Source organism: Tenrec ecaudatus, chromosome 1 (genome assembly GCF_050624435.1).
Source record: "Tenrec ecaudatus isolate mTenEca1 chromosome 1, mTenEca1.hap1, whole genome shotgun sequence".
NCBI classification, from domain to species: Eukaryota; Metazoa; Chordata; class Mammalia; order Afrosoricida; family Tenrecidae; genus Tenrec; species Tenrec ecaudatus.
Window position 1 is genome coordinate 67,059,449 of NC_134530.1, and position 27,809 is coordinate 67,087,257.

The 27,809-nt window shown below is 41.3% G+C and overlaps 1 protein-coding gene and 1 pseudogene across 7 annotated transcripts in view; one reads left to right on the top strand and one right to left on the bottom strand.

Annotated features, from left to right (window-relative positions):
* CCDC30 (coiled-coil domain containing 30) overlaps window positions 1–27,438 on the top strand; it is a 112,899-nt gene extending 85,461 nt beyond the window's left edge. For 4 of the 7 annotated variants that reach the window (XM_075554726.1, XM_075554708.1, XM_075554717.1 and 1 more), the window contains 6 exons: window positions 1,849–1,961; window positions 8,322–8,463; window positions 13,213–13,349; window positions 20,595–20,709; window positions 26,709–26,773; window positions 27,101–27,438. In XM_075554726.1, the coding sequence (XP_075410841.1) occupies window positions 1,849–1,961; window positions 8,322–8,463; window positions 13,213–13,349; window positions 20,595–20,709; window positions 26,709–26,773; window positions 27,101–27,299 (771 nt within the window). In that variant the 3' untranslated portion in view covers window positions 27,300–27,438. Of the gene's footprint in view, window positions 1–1,848; window positions 1,962–8,321; window positions 8,464–13,212; window positions 13,350–20,594; window positions 20,710–26,708; window positions 26,774–27,041 lie in introns of all 7 variants that reach the window. The other 3 variants (XM_075554735.1, XM_075554745.1, XM_075554753.1) reach the window with 3 other exon arrangements.
* On the bottom strand, window positions 15,768–17,232 carry LOC142428894 (NADH dehydrogenase [ubiquinone] flavoprotein 2, mitochondrial pseudogene; annotated as a pseudogene).
* Window positions 27,439–27,809: the final 371 nt, after the last annotated feature.

Genomic DNA, 27,809 nt, shown 5'->3' on the forward strand with positions numbered 1-27,809 from the left:
CTACCACTCAGGAGAAACATAGGGCTTTCTACGTCCATAAGCAGTGACAGTCTCAGAAGCTCACGTGGGCAGTCAGCATGGACTGGATGGCAGTGAGTTTGATTTTAGTCAGCATTTATTTTACATATTAATCTCAGGGTCCAAGCAGTAAAACCAGATCCACCCTAAAGATGTCAAACAATAAAAGATTTAATAAGGAATAGAACACTTATAAAACTATTAGAAGGGAGGAATGGAAATGAGTAGAAAACCAGAAGTAATGACTGCTGATTTTAACAAATTCAGAAGTGATAAGGAAATCAGCTCCAGTAACCAGTCTGAGATTCATAGGAACTTACCGAAGCTCCTACAAATGCTTCCTCTGGTGTCCACTTGTTAACTATCCATCAGTGATAGAAGACAACAACGTCTCTCCTTTCTCCTGTACTAATACTGGAGTCCCTGGATAGTGTCAAAGGTTAGCATGTTTCTCTGATAGCGGAAAGGTCGGAAGTTTGAGTCCACCCAGAGGCGCCTTAAAGAAAGCTATTGGTGGTGGGTGGGTGGGCAGGGCCTCTTCTGACAGACATGGGATGAGCACAAGAGGAACCTGACTGAACAACTAGAACAGCACTGCTTTGCTTTCCAAATTCTGTGCAAGTGTCTCTCATTTTCAGAAATGAAACGAGCCTGGCTGCCAAGGGAGACTGGGAATCTACTTTTCTGATCTCCAGCATAGGAGGGAACTGTAAAAAGCAGGGCTCGTGTTGAGTACCGCCGTAGTCCACTTTGGACGCTCCATACCCATCCAAATCCCAAGCTCAAGGTTTTATACATATTTAACCCTCAAAGAAGAGTGTTATGCTTCCAGAGAATATGATCAAGTTTGACTTATGTAACTGAAGATATAGTTAATCTCTGAAAAAGAGAACATGCAAAGTTACTTCAGTGTCTGTAACCTTCTTGTTTTAAAAATGAAACTCAAGTAATACTTTAATAGTCTGCTCTATTTTAGTTCTAGAACCACTGTGATTAATTAACTATCACCAAAGATTTCTGACACTAAACCATTTTAATTTCCTCTCTGGCCCTATTGCTTAATTACATTAATCATGTTCATTTTGTGTCTGGGGATTAAATGCTGTCACTTTTGACTTCTGACACTTTGTAGTGCCTTAAATATACTGGATGAAATTTTAAATTTGTGGGGTATTTTTGTACATTGGCCTGCTAGCTATAAGACATGAGGTTCTTTTAGGGTGCACATAAAACCTTTCTGGATCTCTGACAGCGTCTGCTCAATAATTGAACCCTTCCAAGCCTGCTAGCGCAGCTATTTTCTCCTTGTGAGCGTATGGTAAGATGTGGCCAGACAGTACCCTTGTAGTGCTCGGTTTCACTGTGACACTCTCTATACCTGTCACTTTGTCTCCCGAAGCACTGCATCACACGCAATTTTCTGAGAAAAAGTCCACTTTTGCCATAGATTTTCAGTACTGTCGATAAGATCACACTGCCTTCAAGTCTAACCATACTCAGGTATCTAACCTCCCATCCTCACATTTGAGGCTCTGACCACTGGGGTCACTTCCGAAATCAAGCACTTGATCATTCAGGGCAAAGTCAGAAGAACGGATTACACTGTGTGCCTTTCAAGCTGAAAGATGGTTAATGCAGGGAATTCTATGCTCACAAAAACCATTGGAAAGGCCGAGGGAAAAGGCTTTCTGGAAATCCGGAAGTATGCTCTCACAAAGTGGAACCACAGTAAGCCTAGTTTAGTACAAAGACTTTACCAGTTTACATTCCCTCAAACCTAATGCCTTTACCAGCCCAGAATAGTCTCATTCTAAAAATAATGTTTTTCAGCATCTCAAGAGCAACCAGGAACTGTCGGAGAAGTTGTCTGCTTTGCAGCAAGAGAAGGACGCTCTACATAAAGAATGTGGGAAACTGTTGAACCAACTTGATACCCATATGAGGTAAGCGAACGTGTGCAATAGCGATGTTTACTGAGCCCGCTCCAGGACCAAGTAGTGAGATGCTCACTGCAGCAACTTTTAAGAGGGCCGACATCATTTCTCTTGTTCCCAGAAGTTCTATCCACAGGATTCTTCTAAGAGAAAGAGAGGGAAGGGAGTCAATACTTGTTGAGCTTTGCTGTGTTCCCTTCTCACTTGCCTTCAGACATTTTCCCCCTTCAACGCTTTTCTCAGCCTGAACTACTCTCTCCCAATCCCTTTTTCTGAGCTCAGGAGTCATCTCCTTCCTCTTAGAAACTTTTCTTGACCCTCTTAGTCTGGGTTGTGTGAGGTGCTCATTCTTTGTACTTAACTCAGAACTGGCCACGTTGTTTTGAAATGTTACTACCTGCCTTCCTCATCAACTTATAGAGCATGAACCAGAGATCTTATGCATCTTTTTATCCACAGGCTGTGGCATACAGCATTTGTTACATGCCAATCACTTTCTGCTTCAGAATGAACTAGCAAGTTCTCCTGAATAGCTTGTCCAAACGATAGAGATAGCCAGACACGTGCCGGGCCAAGCAGTGGTCTATTAAACAGGGAGACGGTTCTCTAGAGTGAAGCAGGCCCCCTCTTGAGTTGAATGAAACCAAAAGCACAGAATGCTTCAACCACAAAGTGGGAGCCCTCATAATAGAGGGTGATGCCCGTCTAGGGGTATGATATCAAATTCTATAGGGACCAGGTGGTAGGACGCTAGTGGCTAGGTTAGACACCAACCGAATTCTTTCGTTATCTTGACCTGAGTGTTCTGATTAGTCAGTGAGGTCTTCTGGCGCACATTGGATCATCAGTCCTTTGGGCAGCATCTGATGATCAATCCTTTGGATAACTGCCTGAACCCCTGATTATCATTCTAGGCAGTGGGCAGCTCAGAGAAGAGTCATCACTTTCTGTTGGGGGTTGGCTACTCAGCATCCAGTGTGATCTAACAGTATTCAATTGAAATGGATGTTTCTGAGCTCTTCCTGGTTTCTTCTTCGATTCTCTGCTCTTCATTCTGCTGTATTTCTCTGCCTCTCCTCTCCAGACTGTAGCCTGATTGTTCAAATCTGAACTCTGAAGCCCCACTGCCTGAGTACAAATCCTGATTCTACTAGAAACTAGTTGCATAACCTTGGGAAAATGATTTAACTTAGGATTGCCTCAGGTCTCTCATCTTTAAAATGGGCAAAATAACAGTACATCTCTTATAAGGCAGATGGGAGGGGTCAGTGAATTCATGTAGGTAAAAAACCCTGAAGACAGTGTCTGGCACCCATTAAGAGATATTATTTTATGCAGATGTAAATTTTATTTTATTATTTTTAAAGAAATCATTTTAATGGGGACTCTTACATATATTATAACAAACCATCCATTATCTCAAATGGACATGTACAATTGTTGGCATCAACAATTTCTAAACATTATCTTTCTTCTTGAGCCCTTTGATATCAGCTCCTCTTTTTTTCCCCTTCCTCCCCTACCCTGCCACTACCACAAACCCTTAATAGATTGTGTAGTGTTAGGATTATTTATACATATCTTATACCACCCATTCTATCCCTTCACCCACTGTCCTGGCATTCATCTCCTGAGGAGTCATTGCTCTCTATGCCCCCTTCCCTCCCTTCCTCCCCTTTCCCTTCCCCTATCCTTCCTCCTGGAATCATTACTCCCATTCTGTTTCTGAGGGGTTTTGTCTTTCCTGAATGCCATGTATTGATAGCTCTTGTCTGTGCCACTGTCATTACACTGGTCTAGCAGGAATTTCAGGATTGGACTGAGATCAAAATAGTGGGCAGAGGAAGTATTAAAGAACTAGAGGACTGTTGTATATTTCATCACTGCTAAGCTGCCCCCTGAGTATACTTTCTCCTCCATGCAGTCCCTCTGCCCGGAGACATCCAATCATCCACGGATGGGCTCTGGGTCTCTAGCTTAACCCCTCTCCATCACCTCAATGAGGCTGGGTGTTTTTTTTTAGAATTCTGATGTCTGTTCCTTTCTATACCTCATGATAACACATGCTGATGTGCTTCTTCCATGTGGACTTTGTTGCTTCCTTGCTAGATAGCCGCTTGTTTAGCTTCAAGCTTTTAAAACCCCAGATGCTGTATCGTTTAATAGCAGGGCACCATCTGCTTCCTTCACTACATTTGCTTATGCTCCCAGTTTGTCTTCACCGATCATGTTGGGGAGGTGGGCATTGCCCAGTGGCACATTATTATAACAACGTACTCTTGTGTTGAGGGAATACTTAAGTAGAGGGCCAGAGTTCCTCCACTGCCTCAATGTATCATATTATTTATTTATTTGAATTATTTTTAGCTTTTTCTCTGCAATCCACCCCCACACTCCTAGCTCTCTAGTCTTCTGTTCCATTCCTACTATTGTTTCAAGTTTCTTGTCCTTATATGTTCTACTATATGCATATACACATCTATGCATGCACATATCTACTATAATAGTGGTGTCTATGATGATTTTAAAACCTTTGTTTATGTTTCATAGGAAAAATGTTTTTCAAAATGTTTCTCAGTGTTTACTATCTTGCTTTGGTCATCATATCATGGAGAAACGTAGAAACCATGGGAGAGGGTGTGTGTGTGTGTGTGTGTGTGTGTGTGTGTGTGTGTAGACACAGTGAAATCTCTGAGATCCAGAACTCAAGGGGTCACCTTATATTGGAATCCCACAAGCTTCCCACTTTAACAGGATGCAGTTTTATCACTTTTTGTTGCTCGTTTCAGTGGGGAATATGTTCCTTTTCCTGCTCTGACAGGTTTGCACCTTACACAGGGTAGAGCCTCATAGTTTTCACTGCGTATGGGCTGACTGAGTTGACATCGACTTGATGCCAGTGAGTTTGCTACAGAGAGATAGAACGTTTCCATTATCCTAAAAATTCTGTTCTGTCATTTTGCAATCAATGTGCACATCCTGCTCTCCCTCCCAATAATTCTCCACCCACAGCTCAAGCACAAACACAAATCAACCACTGTTCTGACTTGTGCCTCTTAGAATTTCATTTAAATGAAGTACACTGCATAGGCTCTTTTATGTCTGGCTTCAATGCTCAATACAGTCTATTGTTTTTATTGTTCAGTTACAGTTATTTTAGTTTGAGGGCTAGTGAGACGGTATATATTTTTAGGTTATTTGTCTATACTTTTCAGGGAAAAGATGAAGCTTTGTACACTCCCACCTCCACCCCCCGGAGGTGGGGTTTCAGTCTCTGAAACCCACGGGGACAGTTCTACCCTGTCCTACAGGATTGCTGTGCGTTTCAGTCAGTTGGATGGCAGTGAGTTTTGCCCATACTTTCAGGGCAGTGCCTCCTAACCCTAGCTGTACCTGCCTTAGGCCCCAACATGGATTAGTTAAAATAGATTCTGTGGGGATAAGATCTGAAAATCAATATTTTTCAGAAAAGCTCCTCATATGATTCTATTGTATATCCAGGGTTGAAGACTAGAGATTTAGGGGAGAAGGAATTATTAAAACTTTCCCTCCACCCCTATACATCATGGCTTGCACATTGGCATGATGCTAGAAGCTATCCACCAATATTTTAAATACCAGCAGGACCACCCAGGGTTGACAGATTTCGGTGGACCTTCCAGATTCAGACAGATAGGAAAATGACCTGGTGATCTACCCCTGAAAAAAATTGCCCAATGTAGCAGTGAGGAATTACTAAACCTGAATGAAGGCTGAACATGATGGTGGGACAAGAGGAAAGTAAAAGGAAATAGAGGAAAGAACCAGGAGGCAAAGGACATTTATAGAGATCTAAATGCAGGCATGTATATATGTAAATATATATATGGGAATAGAACTATATATTCATATCTATATGTTAAGAATTAAGATTGCAGGTGGACATTGGGCTGCGACTTGATTATTCCTTCAACACAAGAACACATTCAAGCCTGACATGATCGCTGAAGATAAAATGGGTGCATAAGTAAATGTGGTGAAGAAAGCTGATGGTGTCCAGCTATCAAATGATAGAGTGTCTGGGGTCTTAAAGGCTTGAAGATAAACAAGCAGCCATTTAGCTGAGAAGCAACAAAGCCCACACATAAGAAGCACACCAGCCTGTGTGATCATGAGGTATCAATGGGATCATGTGTCAGTCATCTCAGACCCAGAACAAAATCTTACCCAATGTGAATGGGTGGTGGTTGCATGGAGTGGAGATCCAATGCCCATCTGTAGATAATTGGACATCCCCTCATAGAGGGGTCACAGGGAAGAGATGAGCCAGTCAGCGTGCAGTATAGCATTAATGAAACTCACAACTTTCCTCTAGCTCTTTGGTGCTTCCTTTACCCCACTATCATGACCTCAATTCTATCTTAAAAATTGGATTAGTCCAGAACATGAACACTGCTACAGATAAGTGCCCACAACACAGGGAATCCAGGATAGATAATCCCCTCAGGGCCAACTAGGAGAGTAGAGATACCAGGAGGATTAGGGGAGGGTGGGGGGAGAAAGGGGTAATCGATCACAAGGATCAACCTATACCCCCCTCTCAGGGAGATGAACAATGGAAAAGTGGGTGAGGGGTGACAGAGGACTATGTAAGATACGAAAATGATAATCTGTAACTTATCAACATTCCTGAGGTAGGGCGGGCAGGGGAGGGAGGTAGAAGAAACAGGGAGCTGATATCAGGGGCTCAAGTGGGAAGAGAATGCTTTCAGAATGATGTTGGCAACATATGTGTAAATGTGCTTGACACACTGGATGAATGTATGGATTGTGATAAGAGATGTAAGAGTCCCCAATGAAAGTATTTTTTTTAATTTCCCAGTGAAAACCTTAGGAGTAGCGGGGAAACGCAAAGGTAACAGATAGGTTATTTGTATACTGCTAGACTTTACGCTTCTAAACTGAACCGAGAAGAAGCTGAAACCTGGTACTAGTTTATACTAAGCTATTCCTAGGAAAATGAAAAATCTGAACATGCGTAAAATGGAAATATCTTTCTCATGGGTTCAAGTCAAAGCAGTAATCTTTAGTGGCAATATCACAAAATCTGGACTCAAATTCATTCTATTTCAATCTCATTTCTGTCCCTTCTTAGTTGTACAGCCTTGGAAAGTTCTTTTTTATAGGCCTTTATGTCAGGGGTCCCAAAGACGACTTTCAGGTTCAATGTCGTGAGAGCTTACAGAATTTAGGAAGGCTAATATATCCACTTACAGTCTCTTACAGAGAGGATACTGATAAAAATTAACATATATACAGGTCACAGGGGGCGGGTCCAGGAGACAAGGTACAAGCAAGCTCCCAGTTGTATCCCAATGGAGTTGTGCAGATAATACTTATTTTCCCAGCAGTAATTTTTGGCCACACCTGTAAAGTATTACCAACTAAGAAAACTCACCCATGCCTTGGTATCTAAGGTTTTTTTAGAAGCCAGACATATGATCATGAAACATCCAACAATACCTGATATTATCTGTCTTTTTTATTCTAGCCATCCTAGTAGGCCTAAGTGGTATCTCACTGTGATTTTTAACTGGCATTTCCTTAATGATTAATGGTAGCCAGCACTTTTCCATGTATTGATTGGAATAACTTAGATCTAGGTTAGAATCAGAGTAAAGACTTACATAGAGTTGGTGGTTAGAGGTCCAGACTCAAACAAGGATTGAGAGCAGGCCCAGTTATCTGGATATTAACCTCCCACTCAATACCACTGAGTCTATTCCAACTCATATAGATCCTTTACCGGGCTTCTGAGACGGTAAATCTTTATGGGAGCAGACAACCTCATCTTTCTCCCTGGTAAAAGAAAGTTGTTGGTGGGTTTGAACCACCAACCTTAAGATCAGCAGCCCAATGCTTGCTTGGCAGCACCACAGGAGCTCCTTTAATATCAGATTAGGACACTTAAAATCAATAACTGCAGTAGTTAAGTCAGATTCAGAATTTAGACTTGAGGTATCAGAAGCCAAGGAGTCTTAATAACAACAATAAAATAAATGAAATTTTAAAAGCTAAAATGGATTAGAATTCAAGATTTTTTTCTAAAGTAAACACTGATATACCATCATCCATCAAGACCAAGGTAATCCAGAGACTTGACCCATGGGGATGACTTAGGCTGATTTCCTTTTATCCTTTATCCATTCCTGGGTGTGGTGGTGGGGGTAATAAGACCTACATACAGTTAAGAGGCAGAATGAATGTCTGCATCTCATGCCAGACCCTTAAGCGAGAAGAGGAAAGCCAAGAAAGGTGCAGATTAAGGAGGCAAAGTAAAATTTAACTGTGTCCAGGTCTACCTTTACATACTCAAATTGATTTTTACAGACAGCATAATGAGAAGCATCACCACCAAAAAATCAAGAATCATAAACTCAAGGATCTTTTAGATCAAGAAGTATACCAACGAGATGAGAGAATTAAACAACTGGAAAATGAAGTTGTTTTACTGCGACAACAAGTGGAAAAGGTGAGAAAAATAAATAAAGGGTGATGAAAATGCCTGCTTATTTTTCATTTATGTGTGGCCTTGTCGTAGCCCATACTTTCAGAACTTTAGAATGTGACCTTATTTGAAAATATAGGGTATCTGAAGGTGTAATTAGTTAAGATATGGTCATACTAGATTAGGATGGGCCCTAAATCCAGTATGACTGATGTCCTTAGAAGAAGAGAAGAACCCAGGTAGAGAAGGAGCATGATAGTGGGACAGGAAGAAAGTCAAAGGAAATAGAGGAAAGTGCTGGGAGGCAAAGGGCATTTACTGAGGTCTAGACAAAGACATGTACATATGCACATATATATATGAGGTTGGGGAACTAGATCTATGTGCTTATAATTATAGGTCTAGTATTAAGGTGGCGGAAGGACATTGGGCCTCCACTCAAGTATTCTCTCAATGCAAGAATACTTTCTTCTATTAAATTGGCATTCTGTGATGCTCACCATCCTGACACAACCGCTTAAGACAAAGAGGGTGAACAGCCAAATGTGGTGAAGAAAGCTGATGGTGCCTGGCTATCAAAAGATATAGCATCTGGGGTCTTAAAGGCCTGAAGGTAAACAAGCAGCCATCTAGCTCAGAAGCAACAAAGCCCACATGGAAGAACACACCAGCTTGTGTGATCACGTAGTTCTGAAGGAATCAGTTATTAGGCATCAGTGAACAAAAAATCATATCATTGGGTGTACACCTCCAGGATACGATTGCTGAAGACAAATGGGTGCACAAGCAAATGTAGCGAAGAAAGCTGATGGTGTCCAGCTATCAAAAGAGATAGCGTCTGGAATCTTAAAGGCTTGAAGCTAAACAAGTGGCCATCTATCTCAGAAGCAACAAAGCCCACATGGAAGAAGCACACCCACCTCTGCGATCACAAGGTGTCGAAGGGATCAGGTATAAGGCATCATCAGGAGAAAAAAAAAACTTACCCGAGGGAATGAAGGGGGAAGTGCAGAGTGGAGACCCAAAGCTCATTTGTCGGCCACTGGAGATCCCCTTGCAGAGGGGTCTAGGGGAGGAAATGAGTCAGTCAGGGTGCAATGTAGCACCGATGAAGAATACAGCTTTCCTCCATTTCCTAAATGCTTCCTCTACCCCACCCACCCACTATCATGATCTGAATTCTACCTTGCAAGTCTGGATAGAGCAGAGGATGTACACTGGTGCAGATAGGAGCTGGAGGCACAGGGAATCCAGGGCGGATGATACCTTCAGGACCAAGGGTGTGAGTGGCAATACTGGGAGGGTAGAGGGAGAGTGGGTTGGAAAGAGGGAACCAATTACAAGGATCTACGAGTGACCTCCTCCCTGGGGGACGGACAAAACAGAAAAGGGGTTGAAGGGAGACGTCGGATAGGGCAAGATATGACAAAATAATAATTTATAAGTTATCAAGGGCTTATGAGGGAGGGGTTAGCGGGGAGGGAAGGGAAAAAAAGAGGACCTGATGCAAAGGGCTTAAGTGGAGAGCAAATGCTTTGAAAATGATGAGGGCAAAGAATGTACAGATGTGCTTTACACAATTGATGTATGTATGGATTGTGATGAGAGTTGTATGAGCCCTAATAAAATGTTTAACAAAAAAAAGAAGAGGGGACACACACACACATAAACACACACGTGTGTGCAAGCAGGAAGAAAGCTACGTAACAATGGAGAAAGCTATTGGAATAATGAGCTCCAAGTCAAGGAATGCCAGTAATCACCAAACTCGAAGCCTTGGAACAGATCTTCCCTCAGAGCCTCCAGAAGGAACTGCCCCTGAACACACCTTTGTTTCAGACTGTGAGTCTCCAGAACTGTGAGAGAATACATGTCTATTGTTTTAGAGCCACTTCATGTGCAGTGATTTGGCAGAGCATCTTGGGAAACTAATCTACCTCTCCAAAGAACCACAGATCTCCAGAAATACACTGGAGATCATTTATAAGCAGAAGCAAGACAGAATTGTTGCCTCTTTTGGTTACTGTCTTTGAAAGTTATTATGGGTTTGTCTGTAGATAGGCTTGGATTCAACTTCTAACCCTGTCACTTAATAGTTCTGTGACCTTGGACAACTATTTGCATATCATTTTCTCATCTGTGAAATGGAAGAAATAATTCCCACCTCACAAGGCTCTTATGGAGATTAAAATACAAAAAAGAAAAAAAGGCACTTGGCAGACCTAGATTTTAATTGACATCATTTTCTTTCTTTTGGACATATAATCTCTTAGAAGCATGTTAATCTGTGGGCACATAGTAGTGCACAGAGAAATTGTTCATAGAATTAGAAGTTCTTAGCTAGAGAGCGACACCAAAGCTTTCGCTGCCACATTAGTACAGGCCTGGGCGGGTGGACCAGCACACAAGCATAAAAAAGCTGGACCCCTCTTCTAGGTGCCCAGTCTCAAATCATAAGAATAATGGCAATTACTTTGACTTCATCCCCTCACCCCTCTTTTTATATAGATGCTTTAAAAATCTTTATGCAGCAAGTCCTTTGGGTCCTCTTACTGTGGTCATCCAAACCACATTTTGCTCCTGATTCTTGGTTCAAAAAATAATGTATTTCCAAAGGATGGAGTTTCTATAGTTTACCAGTAGCTTTTTTAATCCAATTATAGCTTACAGGGTATTATTTGTGGAATAGCTGCTTCAAATCTTAATCTTTGCTATAAATATATTTAAATGCTAGTAGATATGAGTATTGTTAGATATTAAAGGGTAAAGAGCCTGAAATTGTGAAGTGATTTGTTACTGAAGATGTTGTCATCTCCCTTCTATAATTCTTTGACAATAGAATTCTTTTGGGGGCTGATTCGATTTATGCCTTATTTAAAAGAAAGAAAGCTCCCCTTCCTGAGCCTGTGAGCCTCCCATCTGCCAAAATGCTGTTACTCTCCACACTGCGACTCCCTCCCACCACTGATGGGAGAGGAACAAACACACAAAAGGTGCTGGGACTTGAATGCACCAGTGACGTCAGCAAGCCATTGCTGATGGAAGGATAGCAGTTCCGTCTTTTCGAGCTTCAGATTCCCTTACTGGGGCGGATGTTCACTAATACCTACTTCATTTTTCAATACAGGATAGTGGCATGTGTATATGCATGCGTGTTTTTCACTAAATGCATACCTGTAACATTTTAGCAATAGCTTCCCTAATTATTACTTTGAGGGAAGTCCCTGTTGGAAAATGAAACATGGTGTCAAGCTAGAAACCATTTCAGCATCATCTCCACAAGCACATCCTTAATGCCCAGCTTACATGACTGACTTGTCACCGCAAACGGTGATCCTGGCACTGATTACCAAGTGAGGTGACAAAATTCCCATCTTCCCCTTTTTTTGCCTTAAAAATAATATAACTACAAAGTAAATAGAGATGGGAAATTTTTCAATATGAAACTTCAGAGAATTCAGAGGGGGCTTTGTTGCTGGCTTGCTACCTGTAGCTTTTAATGATATTTGAGAGAATGAGGACCTTATTAGAAGTTGCATATACAGACATAGTTGACCCTTCAACAATCCAAGTATGACCCACCCAGGCCCACCGTTGGCAGATTTCTCTGTCCTGATGCTACTACAGCAAACCCAACTCTTGCACATCTCTGCTTAAAGCAGCGGTTCTCGACCTGTGGGTCGCGACCCCTTTGGGGGTTGAACAACCCTTTCACAGGGGTCGCCTAAGACCATCAGAAAAAACATATTTCTGATGGTCTTAGGAACCCAGACACCGATCCTCTATCCGTCTTCAGGTGGGTCAGTCCGCCCACATGCAGACACGCCCACCTATGAGTACCAGCGTGAAGACTGTTATCCATGCTACACCATGCTTCAAGATCAAATTTCATTCATTTGTCATTAAAAATAAACATCTCAGAACATATAATTACATATTGTTTTGTGATTAATCACTATGCTTTAATTATGTTCAATTTGTAACAATGAAAATACATCCTGCATATCAGATATATTTACATGACGATTCATAGCAGTAACAAAATTACAATTATGAAGTGTAGCAACGGAAATAATGTTATGGTTGGGGGTCACCACAACATGAGGAACTGTATGAAAGGGTTGTGACATTAGGAAGGTGGAGAACCATGGGCTTAAGCGTTATGTGACTCCAATTATCTCTGTGTCCCTCTCACCAATGGTTGTGGGGGGATGGTTAGTGTCACATGGCAGTTAAAGGTGATCCAACTCTTGGCTCACTGCAGGGGAAAAAAGGGGACATTTTGCATATAAGTGGCTCTGTGCAGTTGAACTCGTGTTGTTAAAGGTAAACTGTATTTGAAAATATTAACCTCCCCACCAAATTATCAAATTCCAAAATAAAATGTTCTTCCGTGTCATCCTCCTAATGACCTCATGGGACAGAATGGAACTGCGTCCTAAAATTTTCTAGCCTGGTCACCAGATTATTCTCCTGCAGAGCTACCAATGGGTTCAAACGACCAAACTTCCACTTGGCAGTAGAGCACTTGACCATTGTGCCCCCAAGTCCCCAAAGTGCCAAACAAAACACACAACATAAAAATAACCCAGATAAACAGAACACTCTAGCTGTCATGAATGAAGGATCAGCAAGTGGATGAAAACAGACGAGAGAGCAGGAGAGAGAAAAAATGAACTGATGCAATTTACCATTAGAGTTCAGAAACAAGGGTAGTAGTCTTGCATCTATAAATTGTTCTGCTGTTGTGCTAAGGGATTTTCTTATCTGCAGGAGAAGTCGTTCCAGGACCAGGTAATCACGCAAAACAATACCTTGCTCCTCGAGAAAAGAAAACTTCTGGAGAAGCTCACAAGCCAAGAGAAACTGATCCGTGAAAACAAATGGACAATATCTTCCGTGCAGAGCAGGTAAGGTGCAGCCCTGCTGAGAAGCCATGAGCCCCATAAAGAGAATGTTGCCATCTCAGCCAAGAGGTCGTCTCAGAGCCTGTTCTTTAAAAAAAAACAAAACAAAAACAGTTTGATTGGCATACTCTTCACATATCCTACAATTCCATAGTTCAATCACATCAAGAAGAGTTGTATAATCACGACATTCAGTTTTAGAACATTTCCTTCATTTTTGTAGCCATCATCATTAGCTCTCCATGTCACCTCAACCTCCCTTACCATGCCTGCAGGGGACCATTAATCCAGTTACTGTATCGATTTATGTATCCTGAATTTCATATGCAACAAAACATGAAAAAAATTTTTTAAACTAACAATGACAAAGTAAAACCAATAAAAACCTTAAACGACTGTCTCTTTATATTTGGCTAATCATTTCTATCATAATTGAGTTTATAATAGTCTCTGATAGCAAGTTTATTCATATCCATCCACTATGATCAGAGGGGATTCTTCTGAGGCTTGATCCATGTGGGGACCCTGCAAATGGATTTGGGGTTCTCACTGTCATCCATAGGCTCCTCAAACCTGGTTTTCCCAATTTGAGATCTAATACCATTCCCTCCTTCCGATTTGGATTTTATTACTTACCATCCTTGGATCACATAGGCCTGGGTGCTTCTTTCATGTAGACCTACATTGATGCTTCACTTAGATGGCTGCTGATTTGAATACAAGGCACTAAGGTACTTTAAGACCCAAGGCATTATTCTTTGTGATAGTTGGGAACCATCTGCTTTCTTAACCACACTTAGTTATTGCACCCATATCTTCAGTGATTTCTTCATGAGGGCAAGCATTGAGCAGGGCCATGTCATAAGAGCTAATTGTTCTTGGATTGGGGCTAGAATTAAGTTAATTAAGCCCCAAATCCATTTGTTTTGGTTTATATATTGTCTCTGGTTTACTTTAGAGACCTCTCATTGTTATTTTATGACAGGGAACATTTTCAATCGTCCCCTGGGCTACAAGGTAATTCTATTGATAGTGTCATTAATTTATCTTGTAGTATAGAATTTAACATACTATTGGGAAAAAGAAAGTTATACAAGTATAGACTGGTTATGAACTGCAATCCATGTAGATTTGTACAGGGTTAAACTCTTAAACTGGTGGAGCTCTGTTTGTATTGACCATGGGGTTGGTGATTAGGGAAATTGTCCAGTAACATTCATTCACAAGGGTAGAACCTTACCTATCAGATTAATGCATGCCATAGGAAGGCACTTAAAGAGTCAATATACGGTGGTTTCGGGCCACCTTTCATACACGCACAAAGCAAGGGATCCTAAGCAAAGTCTAGTGACCACCATTTCTGTAGCCTTGAGATGGCATTGTTTCTTTCCACACTAGGAAGTTTGGGTCTTTATTCCAAGGGCTTTGAGGTAAAGCCCAGTTCATTCAGTGGGGTTTCCACATCGAGTCTTTCTGATGTGGTCTCTGAAGGATGCCATGTTCCCAAAAGGACACAGTCTAAGGTCACCGTATTTCAGAATGCATGGCCCGGCCACCATAGAAATGAGGTCAAAAGTGTCTAACTAGGAACATAGTACCAGGCTTATTCTCCCCCTTAGATTCTGTATCATTATTGTTGTGTTTCCTTTCCCAATGTGAAGTTGCTGTTCCCATTTACTCACCATCAGAAATGTAGATGCTGCCTCCCAAACGGATGCTCCCATCTCCCAATCTAGACTTTCCAGTAAGGTTTCCTTATCACTCTGGTGGGAGGATCTCTTGATTTGGCACAACCTTATCCCAGTGTGGTGTGGCATCAAGTGTATAGTTTTCTCCCTTTTCCCACTTCTTGAATGAGTGTCCCCAGCTGAGGTGAGGTCTACTCTATCGAAGTGGTTCTCAAATGGGCATCTAAAGGGGGGTGATGTATATATGGCTCTCTATACCTCTGTTTGGATCAGAAGTTTCCATGGCCTGAGAGCAGAAGCCTGCCGATATCTCGGTGTTCTCCCTTTTAATGGTGGACTCATGCAGTACTTGTCCTTTTGTGATTGACTAACTTCATTCAGCATAATGGTTTCCAGGTCCTTCCAGGTCCTGAGACGTTTCATGCTCATCACTGATGCTTTTAGGAATGCCTTGTGTGTATGTATTATCATTTCTTTATCCACTCTTCTACTGTTGGGCACTTGAGCTGTTTCCAGCTTCTTGATGAACTGTGTTGCAATAAACATGAGAGAGCATATATTCATTCATGTTCCATCTCTCATTTCTTTGGGTGCTAGTGTGCTAGTTTTCTCTCGTGTGCTAGTTCCCAGTTCTTTTAGGTAGTGCCACATCACTTTCGTTTTTCTTTGTTTGGATTAAAGAAGGAGATTGTATTTCTCTAGGACACATAACATATGTACAGATGAGTATAGATTAAAGGCCAGCTTGTATACCAAAGCCAGGCCCTTTGGGTGGTTCATTCAAAGGGGTGAGACCACCAGCTGGCTCACAAGAGAAACGTCCATGTCTTAGCCCAGGTTTTGGAATTTTTCCAGCCTTGAGCGCATCAATAATTTTTTCAATATCCTTAGGTATTAAATCCTCAGAGTAGCAGTCATTTATTTGAACCGTTGGTGCATTCACACAGGCACCTATACATTCCATCTCTGTAAGAAGCCCATCAGGTGTAGTCTCCCCGACTTTTATTCCACGCTTTCTTTGAATGGCCTCCAGTATATGCGGTGAGAATCTCGAAGCCACGCAAGGTGCGGTAGTGCACACCTGAATGTGGCGCTTTCCAACAGGTTGGTTACACATTGTATAAAAAGTTACTAGTTCATGTACTCTGGTCGTTGGAGGTGTTTCTAAAGCTTCTGCCACCTCGCTCACAGCAGAGATGCACAACCCTCTATTCTGTCTCTGTGCTAAATCCAGGGCCAGAAGTGCAGCTGCTGCTGTACGGCCTTCTGCTAGTTCTTTACAGTTGCCTCTGTTCTCTTACAGTTTTCCAGTGTGAAATCAAGTGGAGCATCTGGGTTGTTCTCAGGAGTATCTCTGTCTACAAAGAAGGCTCCCCCAGCTCCATTTTGGACAGCTGTCTTATGAAAATCCCTGATTTCTCTTCCCCACTGGGGCGAGGCCAGCTGTCGCAGCCTGGAATGCCCAGAGAACGGAGCGTGTCCTTCCCAGACACCATGTCACTTTTCATGGTGGCTGTATGTGTTCACAAGGCCACCCGCAGTGTGCACACATTTCAATGTTTCCACATCACCTTCAGCATCTGTTGTTTTCTGTTTCAGTTGGCCTATCGTTATGGGTGTGAGGTGGTATCTCATCATAGTTTCAATCTGCATCTCCTGAATGGCTAGTGATTGGAACATTTTTCCATGTGTTTGTTAGCCACGTGTGTTATCGTTTATCATGAATACTGTCTATATCTTCTGCTCCCTTTAAAACAAGTTTTATTAAGGTATAGTCCACAGATCATACAATTCAGTAGTGAATTCATATCCAGAAAGAATTGTATAGTAATTACCATAATTTTAGTACATTTTCTTCTTTCTTGTATTCCTTGTTATTAGCTCTCTATTTTCCTCCAGCCTCCTCTGCAATACCCCCAAGTAATCATTAATCCAGTTACTCTTTCTACAGATTCACCCAGCCTGGATTTTATATGCCAAAACACATGCACTAACAAACAAAATAGCTAACAACAATAACAAAATAAAATAGAGGGGAAACCTCACTTAAAAAGAAAGCAGAAAATACTAAACACTGGAACAACTTTAAAATGGGTCAAAAGGGAGATCGAATGATCAGGTGTTAAATTTTAACCTAACCATATCTGCCAAAATCCACTTTCCGATGCAACCGGCATGATATCAAAGGCTACTTGCATTGCTGGTCTGTGGTCAGAGAAGATTCAGGGAGACTTAATCCACATGTATTTCCCTTTCTTTTTTTTTTTTAAAACAAATACAACTTTTAAATGGGGCAGAAGGAGGACCAAATAAGATGAATCTATATCTACCAATGAGCATAACTAGCATATGAGCAAGCACCAATGGTGCTGAAGGAAGAAGTTCAAACTGCACTGAATTAACCAAAAACAGGCCTCCATGAATTGATGGAATACCCATTGAAGTGCTTCAGAAAGCCAAAGAAGTTCTCACTCATCTCTGCTAAGAAATGTGGAAGACAAACTACCTGGCCAACTGACTGGAAGAGATTCATAGTTGTGCCCAAATATGAATATGTGTTCCAAAGAAAGGTGACCCAACAGGACGCTCAAACTATAGAATGATATCCTTGATAATGTGCACATGTGACATCTTGCTGAAGATCATCCAACAACAGCTGCAGCAGTACATTGACAGGGCAAAGCCAGAAGTTCAGGCCGGATTCAGAAGAGGACGTGGAACGAGGACGGGATAACGTGGCTGATGTCAGATGGATCTTGGCTTAAAGCAGCGACGATCACAAAGATGTTTCCCTGTGCTGACTCAGCAAAGGCATTTGGCTGTGTGGACCACAGTGAACTGTGGATGACCTTGAGAAGAACTGGAATTCTGGAACCCTTCCTTGGGCACAGGAGCATTTTGTACACGGATCAAGAGGCAGCTGTGAGAACCGAACCAGGCAAACGCATGGTTTAAGATCAGAGAAGGTATGCATTGAGGTTGTACCTTCTCATCATGCTTGTCCAATCTGTAGTCTGAGCAAATCACCAGAGAAACTGGATTATATGAAGAAGAGTGTGACATCAGGATAGGAGGAAGGCTTATTAACAACCTGCGGTATGCAGATGACACAGCCTTGTTGAAAGTGAGGAGGATGTGAAGCGCTTGCTGATGAAGAGCCGGGATAGTAGCCTTCAGTTTGTATTACAACTCAATGTAAGGCGTGGGAAACCGCCACTGAGGGAAATAGGACGAGGACTGTATTCCCTAACTTATAACAGAGGGAATCTGGAAAGCCAGTATTCCACGGTAGGAAAGCCACCACGTTAGTAAGTTAGCGATAAAGTCCAAGTACATTATCCTGCTTTAAATCTCATTCCCACAGTTTCTCCCCTAACAGTTATGCTGCCTGAAAGTGAGCACATGATTGATTTTATCTCCCTATAGAAGCAGACATCCTTTTGCTGTCTCCTTCCGCTGGGCCATCCAGCCCCCCTCATACTGTACCCCAATGCAGGTATTAGGTTTCCTGACCTGCGAGCTCAGGGACCTTACTGCAGTTATCACCCACCTTGTGACTGAATTTGCATGTCTTCTGGCTACCTATCAACATCCCAAGTTAGTAAAGATGCCCTCCCTCTCTCTCCTCCCACCTCCACGTGGACCACCAAGAGGGCTGAGGTGAGCATAGTGCCATGTGTCTCACTGACTTTACTATGATCTTTATATATTATAACTGTACAGTTGTGCCTACTGACCCTTTGGTTGATAGAGGCTGGCTTCCTCTGACAGTAAGGGATACCAAAATTCTCACAACTGGACCAAGAGGTAACATCATGTTAAATGGAGAAAAGTTTGAAGTTGTCAAGGATTCCATCTTACTTGGATCCCCAATCAATGCTCCTGGAAGCAGAGTCAAGAGATCAAAAGGCCTATGGTATTAGGTCAATCTGTTGCAGAAGACCTCTTTAGAATATTCAAGGGTGAAAGCAAGGATGTTACTTTGAGAACTAAAGTGTGCCTGACCCAAGTGATGGTATTCTCCATTGCATCACATTCATATGAAAGTTGGACATAGAGTAAGGAAGACTGTAGATAAGTAGATGCATTCGAATTGTGGTACTCGAGAGAGTATTGAAAGTAGTATGGATTGCTAAAAAGACAAACTTCTTAGAGGCAAGGATGGCAAGACTTCGTCTTATGTACTTTGGACATACTGTCAGGAGAGACCAGTCTCTGGAGAAGTTGATTATTTTGTATGGTGTGAGAATGATATAAATATTCAAATAGATCTTGGCAGAAAAAAAATAGTTCCCCTTGTCTAGTGCGGGACCTACCAAATAGACTGAAACTCTCCTGTCTGCTCTAAGCATGCGTGGCGATACACTGATCTTCTAGTGTCTATGCCTCCTCTTTTATGCAACCAGCTACCACTAAGTCGTGTCTGACTCATAGCAACCCTATAGAACCCTAAGGCTTCAGAGGCTGTCAGTCTGTACAGGAGCAGACAGCTGAATCTGAATGCCTTACAGCAGTTAGTGGACTGGAACTGTTGACTTTGTGGATAGTAGCCCAGCAGTTCACGCACTGCCCCACCAGGGCTCATCTTTTATATAGTCTATATTAAACCATTGCTGTTTTCAAACTATGGGATCGCTTCAGGCATCCAGAGTCCAATAGAATTGATGTGGTACTTTTTCTTTAACATAATAACATTTCTATCTTGCCTCCCTAAAAACACTTGTCACCTGAGCTGAACTTGGGTATTTTCCTTACATTCCTGGTATAGCATGGCTCCAATTGAGCGATTTTCTAAGGGTCGCACAGCTAGTAATAGTGGGAAAAGTCGAACTCAAAACACAAGTCTCTGTTCATAACTGTTTTACGGCAAGTCTCTCAAATAAATTGTGGCCCTGGAGAGGGAGCCTAATACAGTGGTGAAAAGCTTGAGCTTGGATGTCGGAAAGATTTGAGTTGGCATGCTACGCCCATACTTTCTAGATTGATGTCCTCAAACAAGTTACTTTCTCTCTGCGCCTCGGTTTCCACGGGGAGCGCATGGGCTTTGTAGCAGCAGGTATGCTATGAGGGTTTGCGCGAATAAAGCGTGCTATTGCGTGGAAAGTTCTTTCTGTTTAGGTCGGCTACAACTAAGCACAGGGGGAGCTGTCCTCCTTTCCCCAGTCCTATTCTCTTTGCGCTGTTGACTTTCTTATTTCCTTCAACTACACCACGACGACAGCGGCAGCGTACAGGATGACTGCCTGAGCTCAGCATCAGATACAGGCTGGGTAGCCAGCATGTTCGAGGTGATGGAGCTTGTTTAAGCTTCTCAAGGTCCAGGATAGCACTTTTCTTTCATACACTATACCCATATTCTCTGTGTGTATTTAAACACCATGTCCTGGCCAGAATCTGATTAATTTTCACTCAGTCTTGAATATGGTGGGAATTATTCTGCCATACTTGATCCCAAACTCTGGACAGAAGGCTAAAACCTAACGGGAAGTTTGCTGTCGTTTTAGATTTTTACGAATGATACAGAAATTGCTTGTTATGCTTCTGATTTATATCATTCTAGAGTAGTTTTCCTGGATAAAGAAAATATGCAATTACAGGAAAACAGCATCCGGCTCACACACCAAGTCAGCCTTTTAGAGCACGTTATAAGAAGTATCCAGAGCCACGGAGGAGAGGTAAGATGTTTGATTCCTATCAGGTCCTTAATCGGAGTTTGGCTAGCCAAGGCTGCTGTGCTCTCTGCTCTTCACCGTCTTTAGGCAGCTCTAACCCTGCTCTTGCGTAGTGGTCTAAGGCAGCCAGGCACATCAGTTGCACACCAAGGCAGCAGACGCGGAGACTGCTGTTGGCTAGTTTTCCTCCCCATTGGGCCAACTGCTATTCAAGACTCCTCTCCGAGGTGGTTGCATCAATGGGCTCAAGCATAGGAACAATCGTGAGGATGGCACAGGACTGGGCGGTGTTAAGTTCTGTTGTACATAGGGTTGCGGAGAGGCAGAACCAACTTCAGAGCACCTAGCACAGCAACATGTGATGCCAAAGAGATTGCTATGTGCCTCCTAGCTTCTCTCTTCGCAGCTACATTGTCATTGTCCTTTGACTTCTCTGTCTCATCAACTAAGCCGTGAGTCCTTACATAGCAAGGATTATTGCTCATGAAAGTGTTGCATGAGTATGAGAATGGGTGAATGGCACATGGTTTCCTGTGTATGTCTCATTCTCAGCGATCCAGGTAGACACGTGTTCTCTTAGTTACCTAGCACTCCTCTAAAATACCACAAATGGGTGGTTCTAACAAATAAATTAAATTTTTCACAGTTTAAGAAGCTATGGATTTTGAGCTCACATTTAAGTCTAGCCCCAATCTAGGAACAGTTAGTTCTTATGACATGGCCTGCTGATGTTCACCCACACGAGGAGGTCACTGAAGATATGAGTGCCACAGCAAAGTGTGGTGAAGAAACTAGATGGTGCCTGGCTGTCAGATGGAAATTCTGAGCACTAGCTTTAAGGGAAAGCAGGTTCTCATTCTCTCTCTCTCTTTCTCATTGCGTCTCTCTGTCACTCTGGATATGGTCTTTGTCTCTTTCCAGCTTCTGTCCCTAGGTTCCTTGGCAGCAATGTGGCATATATCTTCCCTTCTATTTATGCTTGCTTTCCCCGTCATTCTTTTATACTAAAGAGATATTGACTTAAAACACACTACATTAATACTGTTATTTAGCACAACAAATAAAGCCCATTCCCAAATGGAATTATAGCTAAAGATAAAGGACTGAAGATTTATGACATGCATTTTTGGGGAGACTTAGTTCTGTTTATAACAGGAGTAGGGGCCCTTTTTTCTGCCGAGGGCCAGTTGGATATGCACATCATTCTCTGGCCACACTGGTCAGATCTTTAATTAACTCACCCCTAATGTTATGGTAGGAGCTGCTTTTCCTTGGTGAGATGTGTGATGCTAGCTGGTATTGATGGTTCTTTGTTTTTGGTATTGATAATTTAGTGGACTTTATACAGCCTGTGGGCTGAATTTTCCTCACTTCTGGTTTATAAAATGTATCATCATGTCACCATCTGAGGAGCAAATCTGAGGCTCACAGAGGTAAGCCTAGTAATTTCAGAGTAAAGCTGGTCTGGCCTGGCCAGGAACCAAGCAAAGGAGAGCATGTAAGTCAGAAGAAAACAATCATGTATTTTAAAAATTCAAGCAGACTTTCATAGGCCACACCAGAAGGACTCAATGTGGAAACCCTACTAAGTGAGCTGGGCTTCCCCTGAAACTCACCTGCAGCCCTTGAGCTTCCGGCTATAACTCCGTAGTGTGAGAAGCAGCTGACTGCTATCCCAAGAGCATAGACTGATGGTCATTGGACTTTGTTGCAAATCTCTTGCCTTGAGGGAGCCTAATGAACAGTGGCCTGGAACTACCATATAATTATGATTTTAATGGTCTCCGGGCTTTATTATGACATGTATTAATCTGGCAGGCCTGGTTTTTCCATTGTTGGTGAATAATATTGAAAGTTTAGCCCTATCATCAATCCCCATTGTTTGTGTAAATAGTGTCCAGTCACCTAAGTGTTTAATCTGTACAAGTCAATAATTCATAGCTGGCCTGTACTCGTATGATTTCCTTTTCTCAGTAGTGTTTTAAATTCTAGATCATTGGCTAAATTAATGACGCTGTCAATAGAATTACCTTATGCCTCAGGGGGATGATCGATCATGTTCTCTAACATAAAATGCCAATGATGTCTGTAAGGTGAGCCAGATATGTTTTTAAACTATACATGCATGAGTGGATTTGGGGCTCAAACTTAGTTCTAGCCCTAATCCAAGAACAATTTGTTCTTATGACACGACCTGCTTGGTGCCCATCACATGAAGAGCTCGCTGAAGAGATGGGTGCTATAGCAAAATGTGGTGCAGAAACGAGGTGAGAGCAGCTATCAGGAAGAATAGCACCTGGGATCTTAAAAGCTTATCTTCAACAAGCAGCCGTCTAAGCGAGACATCAATTAAGTCCACATGGAAGAAGCACACCAGCATGTGTGATCCAAGGAACGTAAACAATAAAATCAAAATCCAAAGAAGAGAAAGGTATCAGAACTTAAATTGTGAGCAACTGGTTTGCGAAAGACTGGATGCCAGTGGAAGCCCAAAGTCCACTCGCAAGGTCTTTACGTGGATTAAGCATCTGACGAATTCCCTCTGACCATTGTTGAGGGATGTGGATAGCCGTGTTATCAGACAGAGAGCATTGTAATGTCGTTTATGGCAGATGTATTTAGGTTTTAAAAAATTCAAACGTATAAATAGCCAAGTCCAAAGAGATGTGGTCAATGATACGGTTTCAGTCAAGGTCCAGAACCTGGCTGGCAGACAAGTTAGCAAGCAGAGTGACACTCTGGATCTAAGGTAGAAGGGTTTGTGTGTTGCACACATATGTGAGAATGAATGAATGCAGCATGTTTTCATGTGTATGTGTCATTCTCAGCAATCCTGGTTGACATCTTTTCTCTCCTGCTGTGTGCCTTCTACTAGATATTTCTTTCAAAGATATTTCTATGAGCAAATACTTGTATCTTTTTTCACACTCAGAAAGGTGATTTCCCCAGCCCCTTCTAAACTATATAAGCTTTTGTCAGAAGTAGAACCATTACATTGTGTGGGCTGATGTCCAATAGTTTATATTCATGCTTGAGTCACAACTGTTCTCAATTGTGCAGTCATTCATTCTTACACTTGCACTCAATAAACATTTATCAATACTAGAAACTATGCTAAACCCTAGAAATACATGGACAGTCCATTATTTTAAAGACCTTCAATGTATTACAGAAGGACTTGCATAAGTAAGTACCATAGTACTGAGGTACTGAGTTTTGAGGTTGATGGCAAGACGGGGTGATAGCTAAAAGGCATGAGATGACTTTTGAAAATATTCTAAAATTGATTGTGGTAATAGTAATACAACTCTGTGGATACACTAAAATTCCTTGATTTGTGCACCTTAAGTGGGTGAATTGGTATATAAATTATATCTCCATAAAACTATTACAAATAAATACTATTAGGAGAAAGCAGAATACTTCAATGCACATAAATGATTAACTTATTCAGAAGAGGACTTAGAACAAGGGATATCATGGCTGATGTCAGATGACTCTTATCTGAAAACAGAAGATGTTTACCTGTTTTTGTTGCTATGCAAAGGCAACCAACTAAGTAGATCATAACAAATTAGGAACAACATAGGGAATAGTGGGCATTCCAGGACACTTAATTTTCCTCATGCACATGTGTACTTGGAACAAAGAGGCAATCATTCAAACTAAGCAAGGGAACACTGTGAGTTTAAAATCAGAAAAGGTATGCATCAGAATTGCATCCTTTCAACATCCTTATATTGTCTTTGTGCAAAGCAAATAATCCGAGAACCTTAGGAAGAAGAATACAGCCTCAGGACTGGAAGAAAACTGATTAACAACCTAAGATATGCACATGACACAACCTTGCTTGCTGAAAATGAAGAGAACTTAAAGCACTAACTGTCAGAGATCTAAGTTTATAGTCTTCATAGATTGCACTTCAGTTTAAAGAAATAAATTGTTACAACTGGACCAAAAAGTATCATGATAAAGTGAGAAAATATTGAGGTTGCCAAAGATTTTACTCTACTTGAATCCACAATGAACACCCATGGTAGCAGCAGTCCAGAAAGCAAATGCAGTTTTGCATTGGTCAAATCTGTTGCAAAAGACCTCTTTAAAGTGTTACAAAGCAAAGATATCACACGAATAAAGAAAATGTTCTAAAACTGATTGTAGTGATGATTGTGCAAGTCTTTTTAAATATATTTAAACAATTGAAAGAGAGGGTATGTAAATTAGATGCCAATGAAACTGTTAAAAAATAGCAAATATATCCTTTTGAGGACTAAAGTGCACCTGACCCAAGCCATGGTGTTTTTAATAATCTCGTATTCATGCAAAAACTGGACAATGAATAAGGCATATTGCAGAAACTTGATTCTTTTGATTTATGGTGTTCATAAAAAATATTACACAAACAGCAAGAAGAAATAACAAAACCATCCTGGAAGAAGCTAGAAGGTATCATGAAAGTGAGGATGGCAAGACTACATCTCACATGCTTTGGATATGTTTTCATGGACATGACACTTTGGACACGTTAACAAGCCCCTGAAGAAGGATATCATGCTTGGTAAACAGCGGTTGAGAGAAAAAAGAGAAGACCCTCAACAACATGAGTTAACACGAGGGCTGTGAAATGAGCGCAAAGACAGCAGGGATTGTAGGGATGATGCAGGACAGGGCAGCATTTCATTCTGTTGGAGATGGGGTCGCGGTGTGTCAAAACAGACTGGCAGCACCTAGCAACCGTATAATTCTTACCAAATAACTGGCATTTAAGATTGATAGCTTCTTCTTCACAGTGCACGTGGATTTTCTTCTTATTTAAGCTACTTATTGAGCTACTTGTTCATGTTGAAATCATTATCATTGGATCCCTTTGACTCATGCCAACACCCTGGGTCTCAGAGTACAACTGTGCTCCATACACATTTCAATGGCTGATTTTTGGAATTAGAGCACCAGGCCTTTATTCTAAGATGACTCTGCATAAATATAAAAGTCCAACCTTTAGGTTAACAGCCAAGAATATGAACAGTTTACATTATCCAGGGACTCCTTGTAATTGTACATAAAATTGGGTCGATGTGGGCTGACATTTTCCTGGGAAAAAGTATTTGGCATTTTGTTTTGTTTTGAGTATTTGGCTTTTATGTCATCGTAAATAGCAGATGCATAAACACCAAAAATCAGGTGCCTTTTTCATGATCTAAGAGAAAATGCTCATCATAGTATTAAGCAAAACTGTAAGTAAATAGGGTGTTATATAGCAGCAGTTCTCAGCCTGTGGGTCACGGCCCCTTTGAAAGTCGAATAACCCTTTCACAGGGATCCCCCAATTCATAACAGTAGCAAAATGACAGTGATGAGGTAGCAATGAAAATAATTTTATGGTTGGGAGATCACCACAACATGAGGAACTATATGAAAGAGCCGTGGCATTAGGAAGATTGAGAACCATTGCTATATAGACTATTAGATGCTAATTCATATATAAAAATAGATATAAAGGTCAGCTACCAGTGAAAGTACTAATGTACAAACTATGACATACGGTAATTTCTGAATTTTCTACGGAGAAAGGCCATTACATTGTTTTTTAGGCCATTACATTTTTAACAAGAACAGCACACATACACACTCACACACACACACACACAAAAGTACTTTTAAAGGTCTATGGATAAATTCCATTATCCTTTAATCTATTTTTTCACAGACTTTTTGGAGCCTCCACTCCAAACTCACTACCATCGAGTTGGTTGTGGCTCATAGTAGCCCTACAGGACACGATAGACCTGTTTTCAATAGGTTTCCAAGACCATAACTCTTCAGGAGTAGAACGCCTCCTTTTTCTCTCGTGGAAGTTGGTGGCTCTGAACTGTTGACCTTGTGGCTAGCAGCCCAATACATAACCCATTACACCACCAGGGGTTCCCAAAGCACACTGCTGGGATCATATTGCTAATGGCTTATCATTATGGTTTTCAATATTTACCTTTCTTTCCTTTTAGGAAACAACAATTAGTGAAATCCCTGAGTTTCAAGTATTGAGTAAGATGCCTTTACCAAATTCCAGGTTAGTAAAGTTAAGAGAATCATCTTCACACTCAGAAGGCAAGGCTGCCTGACTATCCTGAACTGCTGGCTTGAGAAAGCGTAGCGTTCGGCATAAGTTTTATCTACTTGTATTACTTGAATCTTCTCCTAATTATTTCTCCCCTCCCCATTCCTTTACCTCCATAACTCAAAGAATATTGAGGTAACCCAGAAACATAAATTTAAGACAAGTTTTCTTTGTAGTTACTGATTGTTAACAACTAAAAGTTTATTGATATTTTCCTCAGAGCCTCAAACTTCCAGATAAATTCAGTCCTGTGATATGTTTACATGTGGCATTTCCTAGTTCCTCAGAAACAAGGATGGTGGAATCTATTGGAAGTCTGCAAGAGATTGAAGAACGAAAGTCAGAAGAGGCAAAAGCGAGCCCAATGTCCCCTGAGCGTCTTCTATGTGCACGGCGTTCTAGAATCGGATACATGAACATGGCTTCTTTGAAAGGGGCGCACAGAGTCCAAAAACGAAATCAAAAGGCAGAACTATAAAATCCCTGATTTCATAGACTGCACAGAAGCTTGGGCAAGAGGAGGGGCCTGACATGGGGAAGGGCTGCTATGGATCCCCACTGCCTATCAACTAGACATCTGGGTATTTCTGATAGAGCCATTAAACCAGTTCTAAAAATAGATTTCTCAATTTTGTTTGATATCCTCAAGTGCCTTATATTGATCAATACAGTGACGTGTATTATTTCATTAAGTTTCTGATTAGTAGAAAACATATATGATTAATTCAGGATTCTTACCCTTTGACAGGCATTTTTCTTGTTTACCTATTAATTGTAAAAATAATACTAAAATTAAAGCTAGTTTTTCTCTAACCTCTTATAATACCACATTCTTAGCATAACTGTTTTAATTTTGGAGTTATTCCTTTCTCATTATTCAAATGTATATATTTTAAGTGATTGTCTGAGGTTGGATTCTTTAGAGAAAAATCAGTAAAATTTATATGATTACATATATACATAGAGAAAGAGCGGTTTATCTCAAGGA